This window comes from Parasteatoda tepidariorum, chromosome 2 (genome assembly GCF_982258835.1).
Source record: "Parasteatoda tepidariorum strain Cologne lab strain chromosome 2, Ptep-v5.0, whole genome shotgun sequence".
Taxonomy (NCBI): domain Eukaryota; kingdom Metazoa; phylum Arthropoda; class Arachnida; order Araneae; family Theridiidae; genus Parasteatoda; species Parasteatoda tepidariorum.
Window position 1 is genome coordinate 63800918 of NC_141756.1, and position 23828 is coordinate 63824745.

General features: G+C 26.7%; 1 protein-coding gene across 9 annotated transcripts in view; it reads left to right on the top strand.

The window, feature by feature from the left end:
• Positions 1 to 23828, top strand: part of LOC107441522 (calcium-activated potassium channel slowpoke) — a 109003-nt gene that overhangs the window by 61772 nt on the left and 23403 nt on the right. For 3 of the 9 annotated variants that reach the window (XM_016054814.4, XM_071177617.2, XM_087157429.1), the window contains exons 11-20: positions 93 to 245; positions 1434 to 1589; positions 5110 to 5222; positions 6565 to 6723; positions 7537 to 7613; positions 9075 to 9095; positions 10711 to 10761; positions 16208 to 16273; positions 18372 to 18443; positions 20152 to 20175. In XM_016054814.4, coding sequence (XP_015910300.1) covers positions 93 to 245; positions 1434 to 1589; positions 5110 to 5222; positions 6565 to 6723; positions 7537 to 7613; positions 9075 to 9095; positions 10711 to 10761; positions 16208 to 16273; positions 18372 to 18443; positions 20152 to 20175 — 892 coding nt within the window. The remainder of the gene's footprint in view (positions 1 to 92; positions 246 to 1433; positions 1590 to 5109; positions 5223 to 6564; positions 6724 to 7536; positions 7614 to 9074; positions 9096 to 10710; positions 10762 to 16207; positions 16274 to 18371; positions 18444 to 20151; positions 20176 to 23828) is intronic. The other 6 variants (XM_071177616.2, XM_071177615.2, XM_071177618.2 and 3 more) reach the window with 4 other exon arrangements.

Consider the following 23828-nt stretch of genomic DNA (forward strand, 5'->3'; position numbering starts at 1 on the left):
TCATTTTTAATATTTACCCGAGAGAAGTAATTAAAGTGCAAATGTTCAACCACATTTTTCAGTACGAATAATGTCGTTCTTAAATCACACAGGTACACGAAGCAGATGCTTGCCTGGTGCTAGCCAACAAATACTGTCAAGATCCCGATGCAGAAGATGCTGCCAACATTATGAGGGTCATCTCCATTAAAAACTATTCAGATGAAATCAGGGTCATCATCCAGCTCATGCAATATCATAATAAAGTATTGCATTCCTTGTTGTATCAGTTATATATGGAAATTGAAAATAAGCGAAACATTTATTTTGAGACTTTAAAGAAACACTTTTTCAAAAGTGCTGTTTAGTATAATTTTAAGATTTAATTTTGATGAATTTTTTCGGTTTTCAAAGCCTTTTTTTAATTTAGTGTTGTAAAATAAGTTGAAAACTTTGAAATATTTCAGTATTCTATTTATCAATTATTGTTTAAAAAAATTATTTCAAAAATTCTCTCTGAGAAGTGCAATTTTTAATTGTTTTTTCCCTTTAAATGACAACAATAGACGAATTATTATTTGTTTTAGCAATTTATTTCGTATTAGAGCTTTTTCTTTGAGAAAAAAGCGGGTGTTAAAAGAACTTTTACTTCGGTAAAATATTTACTTTTTTAGTACATTTTTTTAAAATGAGCAATTTAATTTATATATCATTATTTTTATGTTGTTTGCAATAAATAATTCCGTATAATCACTGTTATTCATCAAATAATATTGATTAGACCGAATTCAGATAAAACCTACGCTTTTAAGAGTGCTTTGAACTATAAAATAGCAATAAATAACGTTTTGAAATAATCCAAATAAATGGCTTATCTGTAGATTTCGTTACAAAATATTGCACTGCAGACCATATGAGCCATCTTAGTTTCAGTCAATGAATTTAAATCTTTCTAAGATCTTGCTCCCTCTTTTTCAGTCCTGATTTTTTCTAATTTTTTTCCTTATTAAATTTTATCTTTAACGCCTTTAGATTAAAAAGCAATTTAAAAAAACATTATTTTTACAATTAGGTTATCAAAAAATAAGCATCTCCACTTACAGGAAGGCATTTCGATTTTTAGAGAATGCATAAATTAGATATCCATCATTTGGTTTCATGTATCTTTAACATTATATTGATTCAGGAATACGTATTATTTAACAACTGTCGATAGTAGATATTGCGAATGTAAACAAAGCCTGTAAAATAATTTCATTGCTGCAATACAAACTAAATCACACTGACTGCTAAAAATAGAATAAGTTAAATCTGTTATATTAAATTGTGACAGTATTATATTTCACATATTATGAAATAATGACATTAAATAATTAAATTGCAAATGGAAATTAAAGATAAGTTTTAGTTAGTAATACATGAATAGTGTTGAAGAATATTTTATATCATTGCAGGCCTATCTTTTAAATATCCCAAGCTGGAACTGGAAACGTGGCGATGATGTCATCTGTGTATCTGAATTGAAATTGGGCTTTATAGCTCAAAGCTGTCTCGCACCTGGCTTCTCAACTATGATGGCCAACTTGTTCGCCATGAGGTCATATAAAACAGTATGTATTTCTACATTCTCACTATAATATCGATATTTTTTATTAATACTGCGCACATTTTTATCAACTGGAATAAGTTGTTATATTAAACCCTTTTGTTTCATTCAAGCTAATTAAATTTTTTAGCACAGATGGATTTAATTTTTTAACACTGTTTCTTATATATATATATATATATATATATATATATATATATATATATATATATATATATATATATATATATATATATATATATATATATATATATATATATATATATATATATATATATATATATATATATATATATATATATATTACTGACGCTCTTATAAGAATCAAAAATATATTTTGGTACCTTTCAGTTATAAAAAATAGCCTATTATTTACAAAAGAAATCCGTTAGATTATCGTGAATTATATTTGTAATAAAATATAATATCCAAAAAAGTATTTTGAAATTTCTTTTTTCATTCATATTCAAACAATTATCAGTGATTGATTTATTAAATTAAAGAAATTTCAATGATGGATAACTATTTCTCTAAATAACTACGAATAAGTGCAGATTTGAAAATTTATTGTTAGGAAGCGAGTAATATAAACTGATATTTTTTATATTCATTTTGTTAAGGACATTTGACTCCTCAAAATACGTTATTTGATACTAAAAATTTTAAATAAGTTTAGTGAGACAGGAATAACCTGGTTCACAGGGCACTAGACTCACGTTCGTGATAACGGGAGTTTGAATCCAGCCAACCGAAGGCTCCTCGTGTAGAAAATGGTGACTGGTGTACGCTGAATCTGTCGGATCATGATGTCCTCCATGCTCCCATAACAAATTATACCTCTTGAGGAACTGAATTGGAGATCAGTGGCGTAGCGAAGGGTGGGCAAGGGGGGGGGGCATCATGCCCCGGGCGCTACTCACAAAGGGGCGCCAAATGGTCCGCAAAACAAAAAATTGCTGGATAATTTTTTTTTATTATAATTGATTTCTGGAAAATATATCTTAAATTAGTGCCAGTGAAATATAATAAAAGTTAATTCATAAATATTATTCATAATATTTAATATCCAATTCATATTAAATATTATATTAAATTCATATTCATATTAAATTCATATTCATATTAAATATATTTCAATATTTAATTCACGTCCTTGTCATCGCGCTCTGCTTAGAATAAAAATGAAATGTTATTAAATATTATATATAAGTTTAATGTCAGCATAAATTATATTGTACATTTCACTATGTTACTACCTTTCAAGTTCAAGGCATTCTTGGTAAGTAATAAATCAAATAAGATTACTTACTACATCTACTCGACGCTTCTATTATTAAGTGAATAGAGTATGAAAAAATTTGTTAACAGAAAAATTTGTTGTTCTCATATTTGTCACCACAGATTCAAAATCAATTCATTCATCTTCAGGCATCTACAGTTCGAAATCAACTAATAAACGATATCAAAAGAAATAAATATTATGGACTTTTGTTTGATTCAACTCCTGATATCTCTCATCGAGAACAAATGTCCCAAGTCGCTAGGTATGTAGATGCTGATTTTATCAATAAAAAAGTTTCCATCAAAGAATCTTTTTTGAGTTTCATTGAAATACATGCTAAAGATGCAGCCTCGATCGAAAATACAATTTTAGAGAAATTAAATTACGATGAAATTTCATTAACAAACTGCAGATCACAATGTTACGATAATGCTGCCGTGATGGCAGGTCACACATCTGAAACGCGATGGAGCGCTAGAATACAAGCAGTTATCGTTATCATCTATGGGCTAGAGAATATAAAAGAACTAATAGAAAAGTTAGCAGAGCACACTACCACTACAAGTGACAACAGAAGTGAAGCTATAATTCTGTTGTAAAATATACTAACCTTTAGTTTTATAACTTTACTTCATTTCTGGTATGAAATCTTAAGAAGGATTGATCGTGTGCAGCTCAGATTACAAGATCCTAGAATGAATTTTAGAGAAGTGTTCCATGATCTTGAATCATTAGCGACTGAACTAGCCGAAATTTGAGACAAGTTCTGTAAAGAGGTAATAGAAAAAGCAGAGTCTCTTTATGAAAAATGGGATATGGATACAACAATACGTGCCTGGAGAATTGGCTATGGTGGTCTTTCCGCAGAAAGTGAAATTTCTCGCGTTATGAAAAGCACTCTTGATCGTCTCCAAGAAATGTGTACACGATTAAGTGACCTTAATTTCAAATTTGGATTTCTACTAGACGTTGAAAATTTATTAAACAAGGATAATGTTGATAACGACCTTGAAAAAAATTGTAAAAATCTGGGTGAATTTTATAATACAGATTTCAATGTAATAGAACTTTTTATCAAAATATGTGACAGCAAAATGTTACTCCGCAGTAGAAAAGAAATTAAACCTGAAACTCCATTAGAATTCCTTACTTTTATAATCAATCTCGAATGAAGAAGATGTTTTTCCAAATCTGAGAGTGGCATTTCAAATACTCCTGACTATCTCAGTATCAATTGCTAGCTGCGAACGTTCATTCAGCAAATTACAATAAATTTTGACAGATCGCCTAAGTGACCTAGCATTTTTAAGAGTGGAAAGAGAAAAATTTTAAATGATCAATTTTGATGATATTATTGATACATTTGCTTCATCAAAAGCACGGAAAATTTAGACATAGTAATAGTTATATTAATGTATTATAATCATATGATTATAAAATATATGTATCTCCTTAGAGATAATAAATATTTACTTTTTTATTGTTTAAAAACTGCGTGTTTTTAAAATATTTCTTTATAAATATGCAAAATAAATAATAGGTATCTTTTGAACTAATTCTAGATGATCATATACATTTCAAAATCTAGTCTTGTTCTCTCAACTACATTTTTTGTCTCAAATTTAAAGCCTAGCTTGAGTCTATGACTTTATTTATTTTACTTTATTTATTTATTAATTTGCTATAATCCAAGTCGCCTATATATAAACCATATATATTTTATATATAATATTATATGGTTTTCGAATGGGGGGGGGCGCTAAAAGGGTATTGTGCCCCGGGCGCGAGTTAAGCTCGCTACGCCACTGTTGGAGATTGCTCGTTCTCTGGTGCAGATCAAAGTTACGATCTGCGGATGAATGAATGGATGTATGAATGGGTCCACCCTATAAACGGATAGGACGTATGGGTGTGGCAGTAGTCGAATTCTAGGGTAGAGATGGCGTCGCTGGAAAACAAGAACCCTAAGCACCAAAAACTACAATAAATTCAGTTCTTTTTTTATAAAAAAATTTCCTTGAAGACATTTTATTTACTAATATTTGACACCGAATTAGAACAAAAATGCTTAACAAAAAAGTTTAAAATTGCTGGAATTAAAATAAATTTTAAAGCACATCAACATCTAATCTCATATTTTAAACATAAAAAAAAACACATTTAACAGAACAAAAAAAATCAACTATTGCCTAAATCATTCATATTTCACTTGATTTGAAAAATAAATAATATTTTCTTTCAGTCACCTGATATGCCAGAATGGCAGAACGATTATTTGTGCGGAACAGGGATGGAAATGTACACGGAGAATTTGTCGCCTTCATTTGGTGGGATGACCTTCCCTCAGGCAGCGGAGTAAGTTTTTGGAAAATATATAAACTGCATGGTGATTTTCATGTTAGAATAAATAAATATTTGCTTTGATGTTAGTATTATAGTACAGCTTACTAGCGTAACATTTTTTAACTCTAATTAGAAAGGTGTATTTTTTTAAAACCTATTTTAGATATTGCAAAATCTATAAGAGATTTAAAAATATCAGACTTTACACATTAATTTACTTACACGATCTAATTTCTTAATGATAATTTTAATGCTAAATTTTAATAATAGATTTATAAAGTAACTTATAATATTCTAATAATAAATTTCGCATGATACTTAGTTCATGTGAAAGTTTGATGCACACGCATTAGGCATCAAAATTCCATTTTTGAGATTTCTCTAAGGGAAAGAAATCAGAAAAACAATCTATTGATTCACATCTTTTTTCTAAGAAAAAGCCTTTTTTTTCATTAATAAGAGTCTGTGACAGTCGTCCCATTTCAAATTTTTTTAAAAAAAATACTTCGTCGTGTTAGATAATGTTTAAAAGGAATTAACTAAATTTGTAAACTCTCCTCCCCTGAAAATGAAAGAATTTTTTTAAAATCTTAATTTTACATAATTTGAGATATTTTCCTAAATGCAAGTCATAAAATTAAGTTAAAGCTTAGAAAAATGACAAATATGTACATTTTCTGCTTTGAAGCGTGTATGAATGAAATCAGATTTTGTAAAATTTTAGCAGTGTTTTCTCAAAACACATTTTCTATATTTACAAACAAGATCATTTGTTACCACATGCAATTTACTTTTCCTCAAAAAAGTTCCAAACGTAGTCAAATTTATATCGATACTTAACTCAAGACTATAAATTAACTACAAGAACAAATATAAACTTTGAAGAATCAAGCTTTTGCTTAATTACTTACTTTGGACTCAACTGAATTTTAAATTAAAATATTTTTAGAATATAAAATAGTGAACTTTTTGTACAAAATATTTACCCATAAATTCTAGTGGTAGAATACTTATTTTAAACAAATTATATTGCATTAATTAGATTACATAAACACTATACTTAACAATTAATTTATTAGTATGGGGTAAATGAATATGATATATTGATTGCGTAACATTTTGAAATTAATTAAAAAATACTTTATCTTATACCTTGTTGGTCTAAAGACTTAAGTATTATGGTTAAATATAATGAGCATCAAACACACAATACTAAATTCGGTAAAATTGCTTCCTGAGTTTGCACTATTGTGGCTTTTATTTTATCACTCTAAAGTTTATTTTTTTAAAAACTTAAAATGTACTCAAACTTCTTGTCATATTTCTATTAAATGTTATTTGAATTTATTTTAAGGCTCTGCTTCGTGAAACTTAAACTTCTCTTGTTGGCCATTGAGATCCCTAACGAAGACAGCTCTGACACCAAAATTACCATCAATCCAAAGAAGAAGGTTAAAATTGGTTCTAACGCTCAAGGTTTCTTCATGGCTCAATCTGCGGATGAAGTAAAAAGGTATTCATTCTCCACAAATTGTATCCTAAATTATTCAATCATATCATGTAAATAATCTCAGTAATTATTTCAAATATTTATGCTGTGAGGTAAATTTTTACATATCGCTTTAAAAAACTTTCAGTTTTTTACTGATTAATGCTTAGCATTCCTTTTTAGAATCAGTTTTAAAATCGTATTGTAAATTCCGGGAAATAATGTTTTACCATACATATATGTAAATCATTTTTGAATATTCATTTCATTTAAATGAGCTGTAGGTATCAAGCATCCAAATGATAGTATAGTGTTTTCCCCCTATTAAGCCAGGGTCCAAAAAATTTTAAACAATTTTGAAAAAGATATCCATTTGTTCAATTATTTTTTACTTTAGAATATGCAATTTAGAATGCAAATTATCTTACTTTAGATTACAAATTGTTTTAAAATGTTAACATTAAGGTTACTTTGGAAGAATTTTATTTCCTAAATAAATAAATCTTAAAAAATGAGGTGTAATTTTAAATTGAGATATTTTTTGACATTTTGTATTGCGCTCTTAAAGGGACTTCACAATTTTTTCTAATAAATAAACCCAGTTTTACGCAGAATGTAATTTTTTAGTTTGTTTCCCGACATTCAATATGGATTTAAAATACTATTGTAAAAATATTACTTGAGAGAGCTAGAATAATTATTGATCTTAAATTTCATAATTTCAGTTTAAATTTTTTTTTGAAATATTGCTCTTGCTATTCTTTATTCCTCAATTCAGCAATCAAATTTATTAATTTTTTTTAAGTAAATATTTAATAATAGCGAATATATTTTTAGGGCATGGTATTATTGTAAAAACTGCCATGATGATGTTAAAGATGAGAAGTTAATAAAAAAGTGCAAGTGTAAAAACCGTGAGTATTCTGCATTTATTTTGATAGTGACTTTATATTTAGTAAAACATATAATAGAGTGCAAAAAGTTAAAAAAAATTTTTTTGTCTTCGATTGAATTCAATTAAATGTACAATATTCGATAATAAAAATAATTTTATAGTAATTCTGTTCATTGACTAGATTATTTGTAAGCAAATTATTCATAATTTATTCGATCATTGTTCTGTAAGCTAAGTAAAATAAATGGAGAAACAAGTATTGCAAAAATGCAAGGAAAATCATAAACCTTTTAAAAATATGTAATCAAGATCTGTTTAAAGCGTTATAAAAAGCTTATAGAAATTGTTCCATAATGTTTTTAGGTTCAAAAAATTATATCAATATTAATGTTTATTTGTAAAAACAAGATATAATTATTATACTGAGCAGAAAACGTATGGGACTCTAGAAGGTAAGCTATTATGCTGTTACAATATACTATGAAATAATTCTGTATTAAAGATTTCCTTTTAGTCGAGTAATTTTATGCAAGTTACTCGAATGAATAAATTTGAATTTTCTTCATCTTTTTTAAATTTTTACAAATTTAACAACAGGAGAATATTTTTCTTTTAATATATCGAATAATTTTTTTCATATCATTTGAACACTTATTGTATAATAAAGAATTCTTACTAATATTGGCTGATAAAACTTCTCTTTTGTTTAATTTTCAAAATTTATTTTTCTATTTCTCGTTCCAAAGCATACATATTATGAGTTTTTGTTTAACACAATATTTTGAGACTTTTGTTTTAATTTCAAATTTGTATTTTTCTTGCTTAACTAAAAGGTCCCATTTGTTAGATCCCACTTAAATTTGATAAATAATGTTGTTTTTTATTTCTTTGTTTTGTATATAAGAGCTTCTTAAAATTAGAGTAAATTTGAAAAAGCAGAAAAAGTATATACTTTTAAATGTAATAATAACTTTCTCAGAGTCAAACTATTTTTATAATTAGCTTTTTTTTAAATTTATCGGGAATATTTTTCAAAGCAGCAGTAATAAAAGGTTTGTATTTAGCTTTTAAAAATATTCTAGATGTTTAACATTAATGTTTTAAATTTCGGTTTGAAAATGTATTATTTTTTTCATAAAATTCATATCGAAATTTTATATTTTATCTAATTTACATATAATTTGATGTTTGAAAGATCTTGTTGATTTTATAATCTATGTTTTGTTACCTCGTTGATGTTCTAAAAATATATTTAACAAAATGTATAGTATAAATGTCAATAAATGCTCTTTTTCTCTCATGATGTGAACCAATTATCGATAATTTTCTTGTAAGCAAATGTGTTACCATTGAAATAGCGTTTAATTATGGTGCAGATTTCTTTCAGATATTTTTTGTTTTGTGCAGTTCACGTGGTGGTTCCTTGTATGTATTTAACTGTTTCCTTAACTAAATAATATTCTGTCATATTCACATGCAGCCAAAGATACGAAACAGAAAGGTAACATAGTTTCTTTTCAGCCTTTAATGTTATGGTACCATTATGCTGGACGCTTTTTTTTAAATCTATGCTTTGGCTGATTAATTTAGGTGCTCTTATAAAATAATGCCTATTACCCTCAGGTGATGAAGTACATTATCCCTAGATTAGAAGTAGTGCTTCTTCATATTTTTCCTATTCTTTTTCTCGTCCTAAAAGGTCTTCACTAAAGCTGATTTGGTAATGTTTTCGATACCATAATGGAAAATCGAATTTTAGTTAGATTTACCAACGTAGATGCAGTGCATAATGAAAATCTTGAGTCTGGGCTAGAAATATATTATTTAATTTCCTCTAGAAAGTAATATCATTTTTCTGTTGACTTGAACTGTACGTTTTGTATTAGTTATCATTTCTGATGTGATCCATTAGTTTCAATCTATAAGTAGAATGCCCTTATTCTTAAATGCATAAATTCCCTTACTATTCAAATGTTGAAAACTCAATATATAAATTGTTTATTTATTACATTTCCCTCTTGTGTTTGTGTGAGTTGCCAGTGAGAGTGTATGATGAACTTTTAGCTCCATTTTAAATTATTTTTCATTTCATATTATCATAAGGGAGCATTTGAAAGTTTATTTAATTTTTAAATAACAAATCATGGAAGCATTTCAGCAGTTACCCACTGAGTTATATGAAGAGGAATTATTTGGCTTTGAATCTGCATTTTTTTGACACGTGTGAGGGAATTAGAGTAATGCATTGCATTTAAAATTATTTTAATGTTGACCAATTATAAATACTGAATGTCAACAATACCGGGATAAGGTGAATGAAGTTTTTAAATATGCAGTGAAAAGTATTACTTATATATGCTAGCATAAAATTTTCCGTATTACAAATCTACTTACTTATGAGAAATAATTTAAATTTTCAATCAAGTGAACAGAGTGTTTTGTTAGGAAAACCCGATATATGTATTATTTAAATCAAAAAAGGTATGTATATAAAAGCTCGTAAATTAAAGAGAGGAAAAAGCAAAAAAGTTTTTCAAATTATTATAAATAATTTATTATTATTAATTGCTATTAATAAGAATTTATTGATGGCCACTAAGCTGAATAATTTTTTTAACTTGTTTTAATTTAGAAAGGAATCTAAATTATAGATATGGAATTACGTTATCTATGACACATATTGTCTATATGTATTATAGTTATATAATTATATATACACGCTCAATTATGAAACGCTCTGTATATCAAACCATACTTCACGATTAGGAAGTTAAAAAAGCAATATTCAAATCGTTTTTTTTTTTTTTTTTTTTTTTAAAAAAGCTACATTTCTATAAATTTAATATATTGTCGAAACACTTTTCATTTGCAAACCAAATGTAATTTTTCTATGTGAGTCAATAACCTGTTGGAAATTATAACGCTGAAAGTAGTCGACACTTTTTTGAACACAAAATAGATTCTTTTAAGTCAATCAGCAAAGCAGTGAAATTTTTATCGATGAAACTTTTGAGATCCTTCCATAATTTGTATTTAAAACAGAATAACAATGGTAACACTTTTGAAACATTGTACTTATTCTAATAGTTACTGTTACTATGTTATTTTCGCTGCAGTGGCGCTGTTTAAGAAAGGTGTCAGAGCTGTCCAAGTTGTTGGACGGGCAAGTACGTTCCTATATATTCTTTGGTGGCAGTTTCAGCTGTTTTTTGGTGTTGTTTGTTTGTCCCTATTTAAACATGGAATATTAAATACACAGTGGTGGCTGATTTTAATTAATTTTTTTTAGATGCGCCTTATCTACAATTATTCAAATTATAATAAAATGTTGTATTTTTCTCACAAAAAAACTCATTTATTGTTTGTTAACAACTAAACACTATTTTCTCAGTTATTGCTGAAATTATTCTAAACTTAAAACTACAAAAGATACACTAAAAAAAAAGTATATTCAAAATTCCCAGAATATGGTAAAATTTACCTCTAAGGAAACACCAAAAAGCTCGATAATTTTTACCAAAGCGGTTTGGTAGATTTTGGTAAAATTAAGAATTAAATGTAGTTTTACAATATGCGATAAAATTTGGTAATTTTATTTAGATACTTTAGAGCATGCCATAAAAACCATTTATTCGGTTAAATTTACCTTGCAGTTTTGTATATTTTACTAAACATGAGATAATAAGAATTAAAATTTTTGAAAAGCAGAATTTTCTGGTTAACCGTTACCATATAACTACCAAACACTACCAAATGAATGGTTTAAATTCTGTTAATTTGGCTTTGTTGATCAGAATTACAGTTTCTTTTATCAGAAATGTCATATGTATAGAACGGTAATTTCACCGGAATTTTTTCTATATACTATCAGTACAAAATTGAAGAATTCCTCAGCATTAATAAACAAAAGACTTAAATGTCACAGAGTGAGATTGTTGTTCTTGAAGAGTCGAATTAAATTAAAAGAATAAGACACATAAGAAGTTGGAAATAATTTTTTTAAACCTTTCTGGATATATTTAAACTGATACATGATCATAAACCATTTAAGAAATTGTTGGACATTTACTAAATTCTAAATTATGATGGAGAATCCTTAATATTCTAGTAATAGTTAAATACATAAAATGAAAATAAGTAGTCTGAGTCATTAATACCAACACTATTTTCCAGCAAACAGCTTAACTATTCTCTGTCTCTGCCTTGGGATTCAAATCTGTTTAAAAAAATTTCTTTTGATGTTTATTTGTAACGTTTTAAGATTATTTATGGAATTCTTATAAACTTAATATTTAATTCAACAAAAAAGTATTTCAAAAACTAGCGATTTTTTGGTATTCTTTTGGAAACAAATGTAAGAAACGAAATTATTATAGGGGTCTTTGACCCTGACTACGTCTGCATCATGGCGGTACACAATATTACTCTTAATGTTTAATATTTAACAGAAAATAATACACGGCGATTTAATTCTAAAAATAAATGTAACAACTTATAATGCACTTACAGAGAAGTATTATAATTTGGGATTTTGGCCATATTTTGAAGTTTTTCAAGCGGAAGTGAGTGCACGTTTTATATTTTTATTTAAAAAACTAAATACTATTTCATATTTTTATAGCAAAAATATTTTCCCATGGCTTTTGCTAGTTATTGAAATCTTGAATTCATTATGCTTATTTGTTAAAATTTAGTACAATAAACGCAAAAATAGAACACTAAATCTAACTAAGTATAAAACAAGTTCTACCCATTTCAAAATTTAATTAAATAGTAGATTATTATTTATTTATTAAATTTTGCTAACCTAACATATTATTTTTACAATTTAAGCTGAACACACGTATTTATACTAAAGTAACTAAAGTATTAATAACCAACACATTTATAAAACGTTTTCTTATGAAATTTTATATTTTGAATATAAAAACAACCTACCTTATATTAAATTTGATAAATATTTTTTGCTTATATTATTTTTTCTTTCGTGAGTTATTTAAAGTTTATTTTTATCTAATACAAACTAAACAAGAAAGGCCACCACTGCGACACCCCCGTTGATGTCGCATGCTTCTAACCAATATGAAATGTTTTAGGTAGTTAGTTGATGTGCTTGGCTTTGGTAATCGTATCGATGTTTTAACAATTATATTAAGTCTATATAAATTTAAAACACTTTTATAAACAAACCTTTTCACTAAAAATTATCATTCATCATTAGTTTAATGCATGATGGATTAAATGTTATTCAGTGTGAATGTTGTGCCGAAGTGTAAGAGTTCTAAAGCCCCCTTTTGCTATTTAGTCCCAGCACATAACTCATTTTCATAATCACACCATTATGCATGCTGTATTAAATAATTATCATTCACTAGTAATGTAGCGGAAAACAAATATGCTTGCCAAATATTAAGTAAAAATTTATGTACAGTTTTTTTCAAAAAAGTAACATTTGAATAAAAATGCAATTAAGAACAAGAAACTATCCACAATTTGAGAGTTGAAGAAATTTTTGAGAAGCTTAAATACTCTTTTAAAGGAAATTATAAATTTGTTTTCAGAATTCAGAGACGAAACTAAATAACAAACAGAGAGACGTTTTTTATAAACAGTTTATTATAGGGCGTAAGATCCAGTAAATGCAGTTGTTATTGGCATTAGATTATTTGAAAAATTTTAATAATCTTATTAAATTTGGTAAAACGAAAAGTTCATAACGTTTCTTAAACATGCAAATTTTTATGTTTATAGAAATAAACTCATCGTTTTATCCTAAGGTATTCATCTGAATCCGTTTAATAAAAGATATGTTTAGTTAGAAAAAGCACGTTTTTGTGTTCAATTTTGTAACTTGAAATATCGTCAGCACTTAATTAGCATATTTAAAAGTCTCCTCTTCAAACTTTTAAGATTGAGACCTAGAACGTGAAGATCCGATCATTAGATCAAAAAGTATTCAGGTTTTTCCCTTTTTTTCACTTTACGCTCTGTACATAAGAAAAATACATTCGAAGTGACGAGAATTTATCGTTTAATTAGTCATAACTTCCTAATTTTTGATAAATTTGTAATAAAAATTATAAAGTTATTTACATTATAATATAAATGGTTATTTGCAACTAACAAATGTAATTTCAAAAGCACTACATTTACAAGTGCAATTCAATTTATTTCATATGTATAAAATATTTGGTTACTTATTTTTTAATAATACTTTTAAACACAAATGCGGATGGCATACATGAATATATAATATTCATGTATGCCGAATATATAATAGCATACATGATATAATTTATTAATCATCTATTATTACTTTTTTAAAACTCAAATGATCACTTTTAAACCATAAATTTAATACTCAACAGCACATCAGTAGTCAAAACGCACCAAACATTTCGTGTATGTAGAATTTATCAATTATACTAACTGAAATAAACAGCAGTAATTTAAAATTGTTTTTTATTTTTTTTATCAGAAAATGGTTCCGGATATCAGTTTAAAGAAAATAAAAGTATTTTCTCTTATATTTATTTTTTGAAAATAATTTCGATCTAAAACCTATAATATTTGGCTTCTATTTATTTAATTAAATTTTATGTTATGGCTCAAATTTATGAAAGCCACACATAATATTTGACAAAAATATTTAACGTCTCATTGCTAGTTGAATGTCTTAGATAAGTAATGTTAATGAGTATACTTTTATCTGTAGTTCACATTTATAATGGTTTTAAAAAGGGGTGCTTCAAAAACTAATAATTACAATTACTATAATAATACGCTAATTCGAAGTCATAAATTAAATAAGTTATTATTTATAATATTGTTGTTTATGTGTGATTCTATTTTTATAATTTGTAGTTAGTTGCCATAAAAAAACATTTATATTAAAAAAATGCCATGAAGTTATATTATGTTGCTAACATTTTTATATTATCACACGTTAATGCTAGATTTTTGTTCCTAGAGATTGCAACATAATAATACATGCAAATTAAATTAAATTTACTGTAACTACAAAGTTTTAAATGCTATATTCAAACATAATTGCCTGATCACAAAACAAAACATGCATATAATTAAATGTTCAAATTGATTATGTACCAGATAGCGTTCTAAGACAGCCAGAAAAAAAATACTGAAAACTTTCTTTGTTAATTAATTGAGTTATTAAAGTGATTGAGTTATAATTAATTAAATTTCTTTGTTAATTTATTTGCTAGAGTTTAAATTCTGGCACGGCTATGTGCAGAAAAATTGCATGCAAAATGTAAACTTCTGATGCATATAGATATCGTCAGCTTAACACTAGATTGCCTAAGGAAGTCATTTTGACTTCTTTTAATTTCAATTAGAAAAACAATGGTGTATATAATAACACAATTTTTTAGAATTTTGTACAACATATAATTTTTTTATTGTTAATATTTACTAATAACTTTTATATAACTGCAAATAATATAAAAAATATTAAAAATTAATCTTATACAAATTTCGTTATACATAATTTATTCTTTTACAATCCAGTCATTTTGACTGCTTTTGGGCAATATAAAGTACATACAAATTTCAGTCTTTCCAGTGTTAAAGATTGGTATTTCATCTCAATCTTTGATCATTGATCAGGTTGCGACGATCAAACACTTCATTGAAGTCAAATCAATCACGATGGCTTTCGTCATTTCGTTTTCAAGTCTCATTTGACAAAATTATCTGCTCTGAATGAGGAGTGACGGGCAGTCAATCTTTTAATATTACTAACAATTAAGGAATAATAAAAATGCAGAACTGCTTTTTTGCACTTTGAGAGTGTTAAAGACTTGAAAAGTGTTAATTATTCTACATTGAATCAAGTAAAAACATGTTTTCTTGCACAAAAACAATCCAATATTTTACATTTCAAACGCTTTTTGTATTTCAATTCAATTAGTTTGTGATACACTTATGTTTTCTGTTTTTGTAAATTACATGAGCGTGGACTCTTTTTACTTAAGAAAATTTATTACGGGTTTAAATAAATAAATAGATAAAATACGGTTAATAGATCTAAGGATATTTAAAAAGTATTTATATTGTGACGTATAAAAACATGCTCTAATATAAATGTATTTAAAAAATCAGACTATTCTTCTTTCTCTTACAGAAAGAACGTAAATATAAGGATGCAAAAATACAGTTCAAAGAAAGAATATACAATAACTGCAATACATAAAATATATATATAAAAACATGTTAGAAGAGTACAATAAATATTTTAAAAATAAATCATATTTTTGATTTCAAGATGAGGCAGGTTGCTTTTTAATTTAATCAGTTTTTTTTTTATAAAAGTGAAACGATTTTTATTATTGGATACATTCATCCCCTTTTTTTATCCATCCTCATCTGTTTAATATATTAATATTATTTAGCTGTTATTAGTATCATTTTGCCTGATTTTCTACGAATAAATAACAAATGTTTCAAGTATGTGTCTTTTATTATTTAGCTCACAAATATTTTTTTCCCTAATACTCATCTTAAAAGCTGCTTAGATATTTGTTGGAATTTGTATATTGTGTAAGTAATACTAAACAAAGCGTAAATCGATTTATTTGTAAATCTCCACAGAATATATTATCTCAAGAACTGGAAGTGCAGTTGATATTGATGCTGATATATCTGAATCAGATAATAGTAGGTTATTTCGAAATCGCTTAAATTTGCTTTCCGTGTGCACGCCAGTCTATGTGTTATCTTTGCACATTTCCGTAAGCAGCCATTTCTAATGTTATATGCGGTATCGCATTACGTACTACTTACTATTCTCTAAATGTTAAACCTACTATTTTTATTAAAAAGTTTCCTTCAGAGCCTGAATTAAAATGCTATGCTTTATTTAAAAAAGGTGTTTGCTAATAAATTCAGTTTTTTTCTTCCTTTCTACTTTTAAGTGTTTATAGTTTATGGATAATAATGGAAAGTGTTGAATTAAACATACGAGTAAATGTGTTTTAAATTATTATCAGGCTTGTATGCATAGACTTTCTTTAAACAAAATGTCAAATGTAAAAATACATGATGATTGAATGAATCCCAATATTAATAAAAATTAATTATTTGAAACATATTATCTATTAAAAAACAGTTAAATAATAGTTTGTCACAATTGTGACAATTTTCATACCTCAATTTGTAACACCATTTTCGATTGAATTCGATATAAATATTAGCATTTTCTTAGGAATTGCTAAAATGTTTAAAATAAATTTATCACATCCTTACTGAAAATCAAAATAAGCAATGATGTCTCCTATAAGATAGCATGCAATAAAGATAAAAAAGTTAAAGTCAATAAAAGTGTAGAATATACCTTTAATTAAATAGATACGCGTTGCACCATGTGAAATGAACTTTTCACTTAATATACGCAGGAAAAGGTGAAATATTTTATCTTAAACATTGCATCCGAACGTAGACTGTGCATCCAGATCATTATTACCATATCTTCAGAATATGTTATTTTCGCCATGATAAGAAAAAAAAACCTCGGTTTTCTAAAATCACATTAAAATCTCAAGAAGTCCGAGATTCTCAGATTCATACGTCATATTTTTCGGACTTACGTTTACAATTTTTATTTTTTAAATTTTGGAGAATAACGTTAAAATGCAAATATTTTCAAATACAAATGTAAATTTAGCGTTTTATTCTTCTTAATTCATTGACTTTAAACGAAAAGGATCAGTTCTGATAACTATCAGAAGAATAATTTGTATTCAAGAGCAGGCAAGCATTTATTTAGACAGAGTATATTTTGATGAAAAGTAGTCAAAATGTATTTCAAAGTTCATTTCACAAGTAATAACTTAATAAAACAACTTTTCTTTGAAAAGAAAATTTTAAATTCAAAAGAATATTTGATAGAAAGAGAATGCCAAAAGAATGAACTAAATAAGGAAACTACGTGTGATTTTTATTTTAAATAAGACTAGTTAATGCATCTCATTCATTTTGTCTGAAAATTAAAAACTAAATTTTAACTCTTATTGCCATTTTTACCTAAAAGTTTTTAGAATATTTTAAATAATATTGTCCCCTTAATATAACCTAAACTAAATTTTTTACTTAAAAAGTTATGAAAAATTATTGTGTGCAAAGAACAATTTTGCTCTAGGGTTGCTAGTTGGAAAAAAGATGTCACTGTTCAAGATATCGAATGCATGTTGCTAGTATTTTTTTTAGCTTATGTGGATAGGCGGGTAAAAACAATATGGTAACTAAAAATTTGTATTTTAATTTTGCATTGACATACTTGATTTTTGACTGAAATGAGAGTCGATCTTTCATTGCTAAGGTATTTTTTTTTAATTTCTGTCAAATGGTATGCCTTACATATATTGCAATATCAAATAATATAGTTTTTTATGGAATTTTATTATTTTCCTCTTACAAATTTATGAATTTATTCAAGATGTTTTCTTTTGAATTATAGCTATTGATTTTCCATTATAAAAAATTTATATTATTTATGATATTTTCTTTAATTTATACTATAACCTTACTCTTGCTTCTACCTAGAAAAACTGTTCGCTAAATGTGCTTGCACGGCTGGCAATTATCCTGCTTTTGGTGTGCTATGATTTTATTTTCTTCCATAAGGAATGTTCTTTGTTGTATCCTGTGTTCAATGTTTTTCCACATGAAATATCTGGGTGTTTGATTTAATTGGTGTCTTAAGGAAAAATAAGTTTATTAATTTTTTAAGTGTTCTACTTCTAACTATTTCTTTCAGATGAGAGTGTTCACAACTCTACGTTCCCAACATTCACACCTCCAGAAATACCCAAGAGGGTGAAACTAAGAGGTAAATACAAGTGCATTTTTTAAACTCTATATGAAAATTTATTTTAAAATTGAAAGTTAATCAGCTAAGCAATTTAACAATTAACAAGAGTAATATTTCATTTGCTACATATGTGCATGAGATATTTCTCTCCGCACTCCTATTTTTAAATTTTTAGTTTTGAATTTTTTGTTAAAAATTTAAAAAAAAAGTCCCAAAAGTACACAATACTGACCATGATTTAAAACTTTGAATGAGGGAAATTCGTCGAATCTGACAAACTATTAGGTAGGACTAACTGATTTACTATAGGACTTAGGTTCCCAACCTTTTTTTAGCTGACTCCCTCTTTACAAAACTAACCGCTCATTTTTTAAGGTCACTTTAAACATTTTTCAATAAACGATTTTTTAATTAATAATCTTTTTATTTTAGATTTGTTATTTTTGAATGGCATGCTTTTAATTATATGGTTAATTTATTTAATTATATTGTTAAATAATAAAAGAAGAATGAAGCAATTATGATGATAGAGAAAATGAGATATGATTTTCTATGAAAATTCTTCAAGATCACTTGAACCATTTTCTCTGTCATCAAAATTGCTTCATTCTTCTTTTATTATTTAAAGTCTTGATAGCTGAGAATCTCAATGAAGTATGAATTAAAGTAATCAAAAATCAATTCATATTGTCGCAAAAGTTTCTGAAGGGGAAAAAATATCTTTATAGTTCCAACTGACAAAAAACTAGTTATTTGATATTTTAATTCCTCTTTAGTTCTGATTAATTCCAAAAATGATTAATTAAGTTTGAAAGTTTTATACATTTTGTGTTCCCTCTCTCACTTAAATATTTATTAGAGACTAATATTCATTTGCTAATTTGTTTATGTTTTTAGGACCCTATTTTTTGGCAAGGAATTTAAAAAGCTATATCTAATATTAATATACGATTATAGTGCAACTTGTATAAATGACAGCATACGTATATTTACGTATGTGCGTGTACGTATATTTAATATCCATTAGTTACATGCATATTAAACATTTTTATTTTAGATGTACAATATCGTGACAATATTATATTATGATACACTATACCGTTATTTTTTTTAAAAAAAACTTCCTTGTTATGAATTCAGTTTGCTAAAGGTAAAAATCAAAAAACGTAGAAAATATTGAAAATGCAATTTTTTTTCTTTATTAAGAATCAAATCGGAAGAAATTTGTTGTAATGCTAAGGACTGAATTTATAGGTCAACATTTGGCACGTTCTCTCGAAAAAAGCTATCATTGAATTAGTTTTTGAAATACTGAAAATAAATGTTGCATTGCAATCAAGTTTTGAAAATACAAATGCGAATTTTGAAAAATTGAAAATAGTTTTGATTGTATTGAAAATAATTCTTGAAAATACTAACTACATAGCTATTACGTTGTTTAAAAATAACAATTATCAATGAAAAACACTGCATAAAAAGCATAACAAATTGAAATGAAGGAAATTATAAAAAAATTCTTTTCATACAATAAAAATAATAAAGAAACAAATAAAAAATAACGTTTAAGAGGATCAAAGTTCCAACTTTCTCTAAACCCATTTTCACATAGGTAAGAATCTAATTATTAAACAATAGTATAAAATTTTTACATCAGAAAAATATTTTATTTAAATATGTGCTAATTATTGCCTGTATTAATTACCATTAATTTTCTTTTTTTTTTCAGACGCACCAAAAAATCCTAACGACTGTAAGTAAATTTTGCGTTACATAAAGTTTTAAGCTTATTCGTGCTCTGAAATTTTATCCTTAAAAGTTACATTTCAATTAAATAATTATCGGTGTGTTTTACATAAAGCATTTGATTTATGTACAGTTCCTGGTATCTAACTTTAAATTAGAGAGTTACTACAGTGACTTCAAATGAAAGAAATTAATTGCTTCGTTTCAACAACCAATCAGGATTGAGATACCCACACTACGTCGCTTGCAGATATCCCATTATTGATAACTTTACAAAAAATTTAGATTGCTAAATCTTCCATTTATTACTTTTATTGACAATTCTTTTATAACATAAATAAATATTTTCAACTTGATATAAAAAACCTTTTTATTTTATTTCTTACAGCTTAATTGTTAGCTTAATAGAATCTTGATATCTTTGCAAAAGATGATCGATGGAATCTTGGTCAAAATTAAAATCACTTTTCGTCTACCAAGAGCACTTGAAACAGTACTAAAGTTCCGTAGCCGATGTCAATACAATATTCAATCAAATTTTGGAAGCTACCAGTATAACTTATTACGTTAATACTGTCAAAGAGAATTTTACATCAATCAAAATTTTCCGATCACTTTAAGAATGGCTAGAGCACTCAAATTTAAGCTCTATGCTGAATTATAATACTATTTTAAATCATTTCCCAACCATTGCCAGAAAAATTTATCACGAAATTGTTCGAAAAGAAACTTATTGTCAGTCAAATTTCCGGCAATTTTCTGATTAACTGGAGTGTTCAAGTTACGAGAGCCCCTCCGCTCTTCTGTCCTTTCCAAAATAATCAGAATTAGCGTATTACTGCAAAGTTGACTGATTGCTGTTAAAAAGTTTGTCTACTTTCCGAAAACTAGATTGTTTGAACATCATCTAGAGATCCGAGCTTGGTGTCAAATTCAATAATTATTATTTCCTGGTAACTTTGTCACAAGCAAAATTTATAGCCATATTATTTCTACAAGTAAATTTATAGTCAATCGAGATTTCAACTACTGTCCGATTTGCTAGAGGGCCTACATTTTAAATGGAAATACGTACTGGATGACGTCTCAAGTTTTTATCATTTCCTGATTACTACATGCAGATTTTAGAATCATGCCGTCCAAAGGAATTTCCCTTCAATCTGAGTTTCGACTACTTTCCAACTATTTAAAGTGCTCTTAAATGAACTAAACACTGTCAGATGGAAATGGTAGTTTCAATTATTTCTTGACCAATATAAGCATAATTTAGAACGTCAAGTAAAACATATCAGCAATTTCAATTTTGACCTCTTTCCGACTAGCTAAAGTGCTTAAATTTAAACAGGAGCTATGTATCTAATAGCAGTAAGCAGTCATTTTTTAAATAGTTCAAGATAAATTTATTAACAAATGAAGAATTTTTTTATAAATTTCGACTTTATCTAATATGCACAAAACTAAAAGGTAGAAAAGAATAAAATAAAGTAAATACTTTGAAAACTACGTTTTTCAAGTGCATGATAAAATTACAAAGTAATTCAATTTTTGCCATACCAAAAACGCAAAGAGAATAGTTTTAGTAATAAACTTCTATCCCAACCAAAATTCTCCTTTTCCTGTTTTGAAAGTGATGATCCCTACCTCTTTCCTTTCTGGTTTGCCAAAACTCAAATTATTTTCGCTTTTTTTTATCCACTTGGAACTTTCATTTTATTTTGTTATAACTAGTCATTATATCACGATTTTTATTTTAAATTGTGACCAACTTTGATAGAAATTGAAAATTTTTTTGTACTTATTAAATCTTTTAATTAAATAATTGTGTCATTAAATCCAGAAAATAAAATTTAATAAAGAATATTTGAATGCTAATAACATTTTTCTTCGCATAAAAATAATGAAAAATAAAAAAATTATACACTTTGGAAGAAAATCTAAAAATAGCACTCATTAAAATACAGAGTGATATGATTTTTCATATACTATGAATACACTATGCAAGAAATTCCAAAAAGAACACTCAGAAAAATTCAAAGTGTTTTAAAAGATCTCTATCTTTATAAGGATATACTTAATAAATCTAGTTATCTGTCTTTAATATAAACTCGAATTAACCTAAAGCAATTTTCTTATCAGTTGTGCAGGAGTAAAATATAAAACAGCGACATAGTTGTTTTGAAATATAAAAATGAATGAATATTAAAATTAGGTATTGTATATAATCATTAAAACACCAACTTACATTTCTATAAAAATACACAATAACCAGTGAAAGTTAATATTTCAACAATAAAAAAATCTAAATTTCCAGAAAGTAACCAGAGATTGATAAATAAAAACTATAAACAAACACAATGACAAATCACCATGATTAATTATAATAGGAAAATGAATAAACAGCAGACATTTCAGAATTGTACTTGTTGCTAAGGTATCAATATTTAGTTACGTTACGATTCGTTTTCTTTTCCGGACTAGAGACAAGAAACTACGCTAAAGAACAGCAAATTGTTCATGTACAAATTAAGCTCTTTAAGAATAAAACTATAACTTATTTTTAGTTTGTTTACAAAATTTTCCGCAAGAAAGCTAACTTTTAATCAAAAATTTTCAATTTATTTGGCATGCAATAACATGAATAACTTGATAAAAGTGAAGAGTAGAGCTGTCACAATATTTAAAACCTAATTATTTCGCAAAATAAATGATTTTTAAACAGCATATTTGTGCATGATAGATATCTTGAACAGTTAAGATTTATTTTGAAATCAAAGGAAAAAGAAGTGTACCTGAAATTATGAGACTCGGCAAAATAAAAAAAATTATCCATGCTAACTCTACGAACTACACTACGTTAAATAATCCCATGTTAACTCTACGAGAAAAGGCATGTTGCATTTTATTTCGTTAAATTTTGACTCTCGACCAATCAGATAATGTTACTTGTATGTCGTAACTTTCTCACGAAGTTAAATAGCAGTAACTCTATATTTATGTAAATATTATGTCATTATTTATGTTTGGATTTTACGAGATGTCCATAGTGTAAAAATATCCATAGCCAAAGGCAAAAATGGATTCTAACTTACAACTTCTCATCTCACCAATTTACTAAGAGTGTATGACCTATTAGGGGAAGAACGTTTTGCGATTTACATGTTAAATTGCTTATGTAGAAAATAACTCGTAAAACAGAAGGGAAAGCAAATATTAATAAAAGGCATTCATTCTACGTATTTTCAATGATAGTTCATACTTGTATGTACTTCTTTCTTTTTCTCTTTCGTAGTTAGTTTTCATTAAATTAAAATAATGACAAAGCTCTTAAAAAAGCTGATTTACGCTGGAAAGCGAGGCATTAATTATTTAAATGTTTTTTTTTAAATTCTTCACTTATACACACGGGACTCGGCCGATTTTTATTCCTTAAAAATTAAAAAATATATAATAAATGCTTAGTGCTGTTTTGGTAGATAGGCTCTATAAAGAAAAATGTTCTTCGAATATTGCGAAAAAAGTTTGTAACGTGCAAAGGTGAGAAATTCAGTTGAGTTATATAAAAATAAATAAATAAAATTAAAATGCAATAATGAATCCAAATTGTAGAAGAAACATTTCTCCCCAGTTGATGCAGCCATTCAAAAGTTATTATTAGCCGTT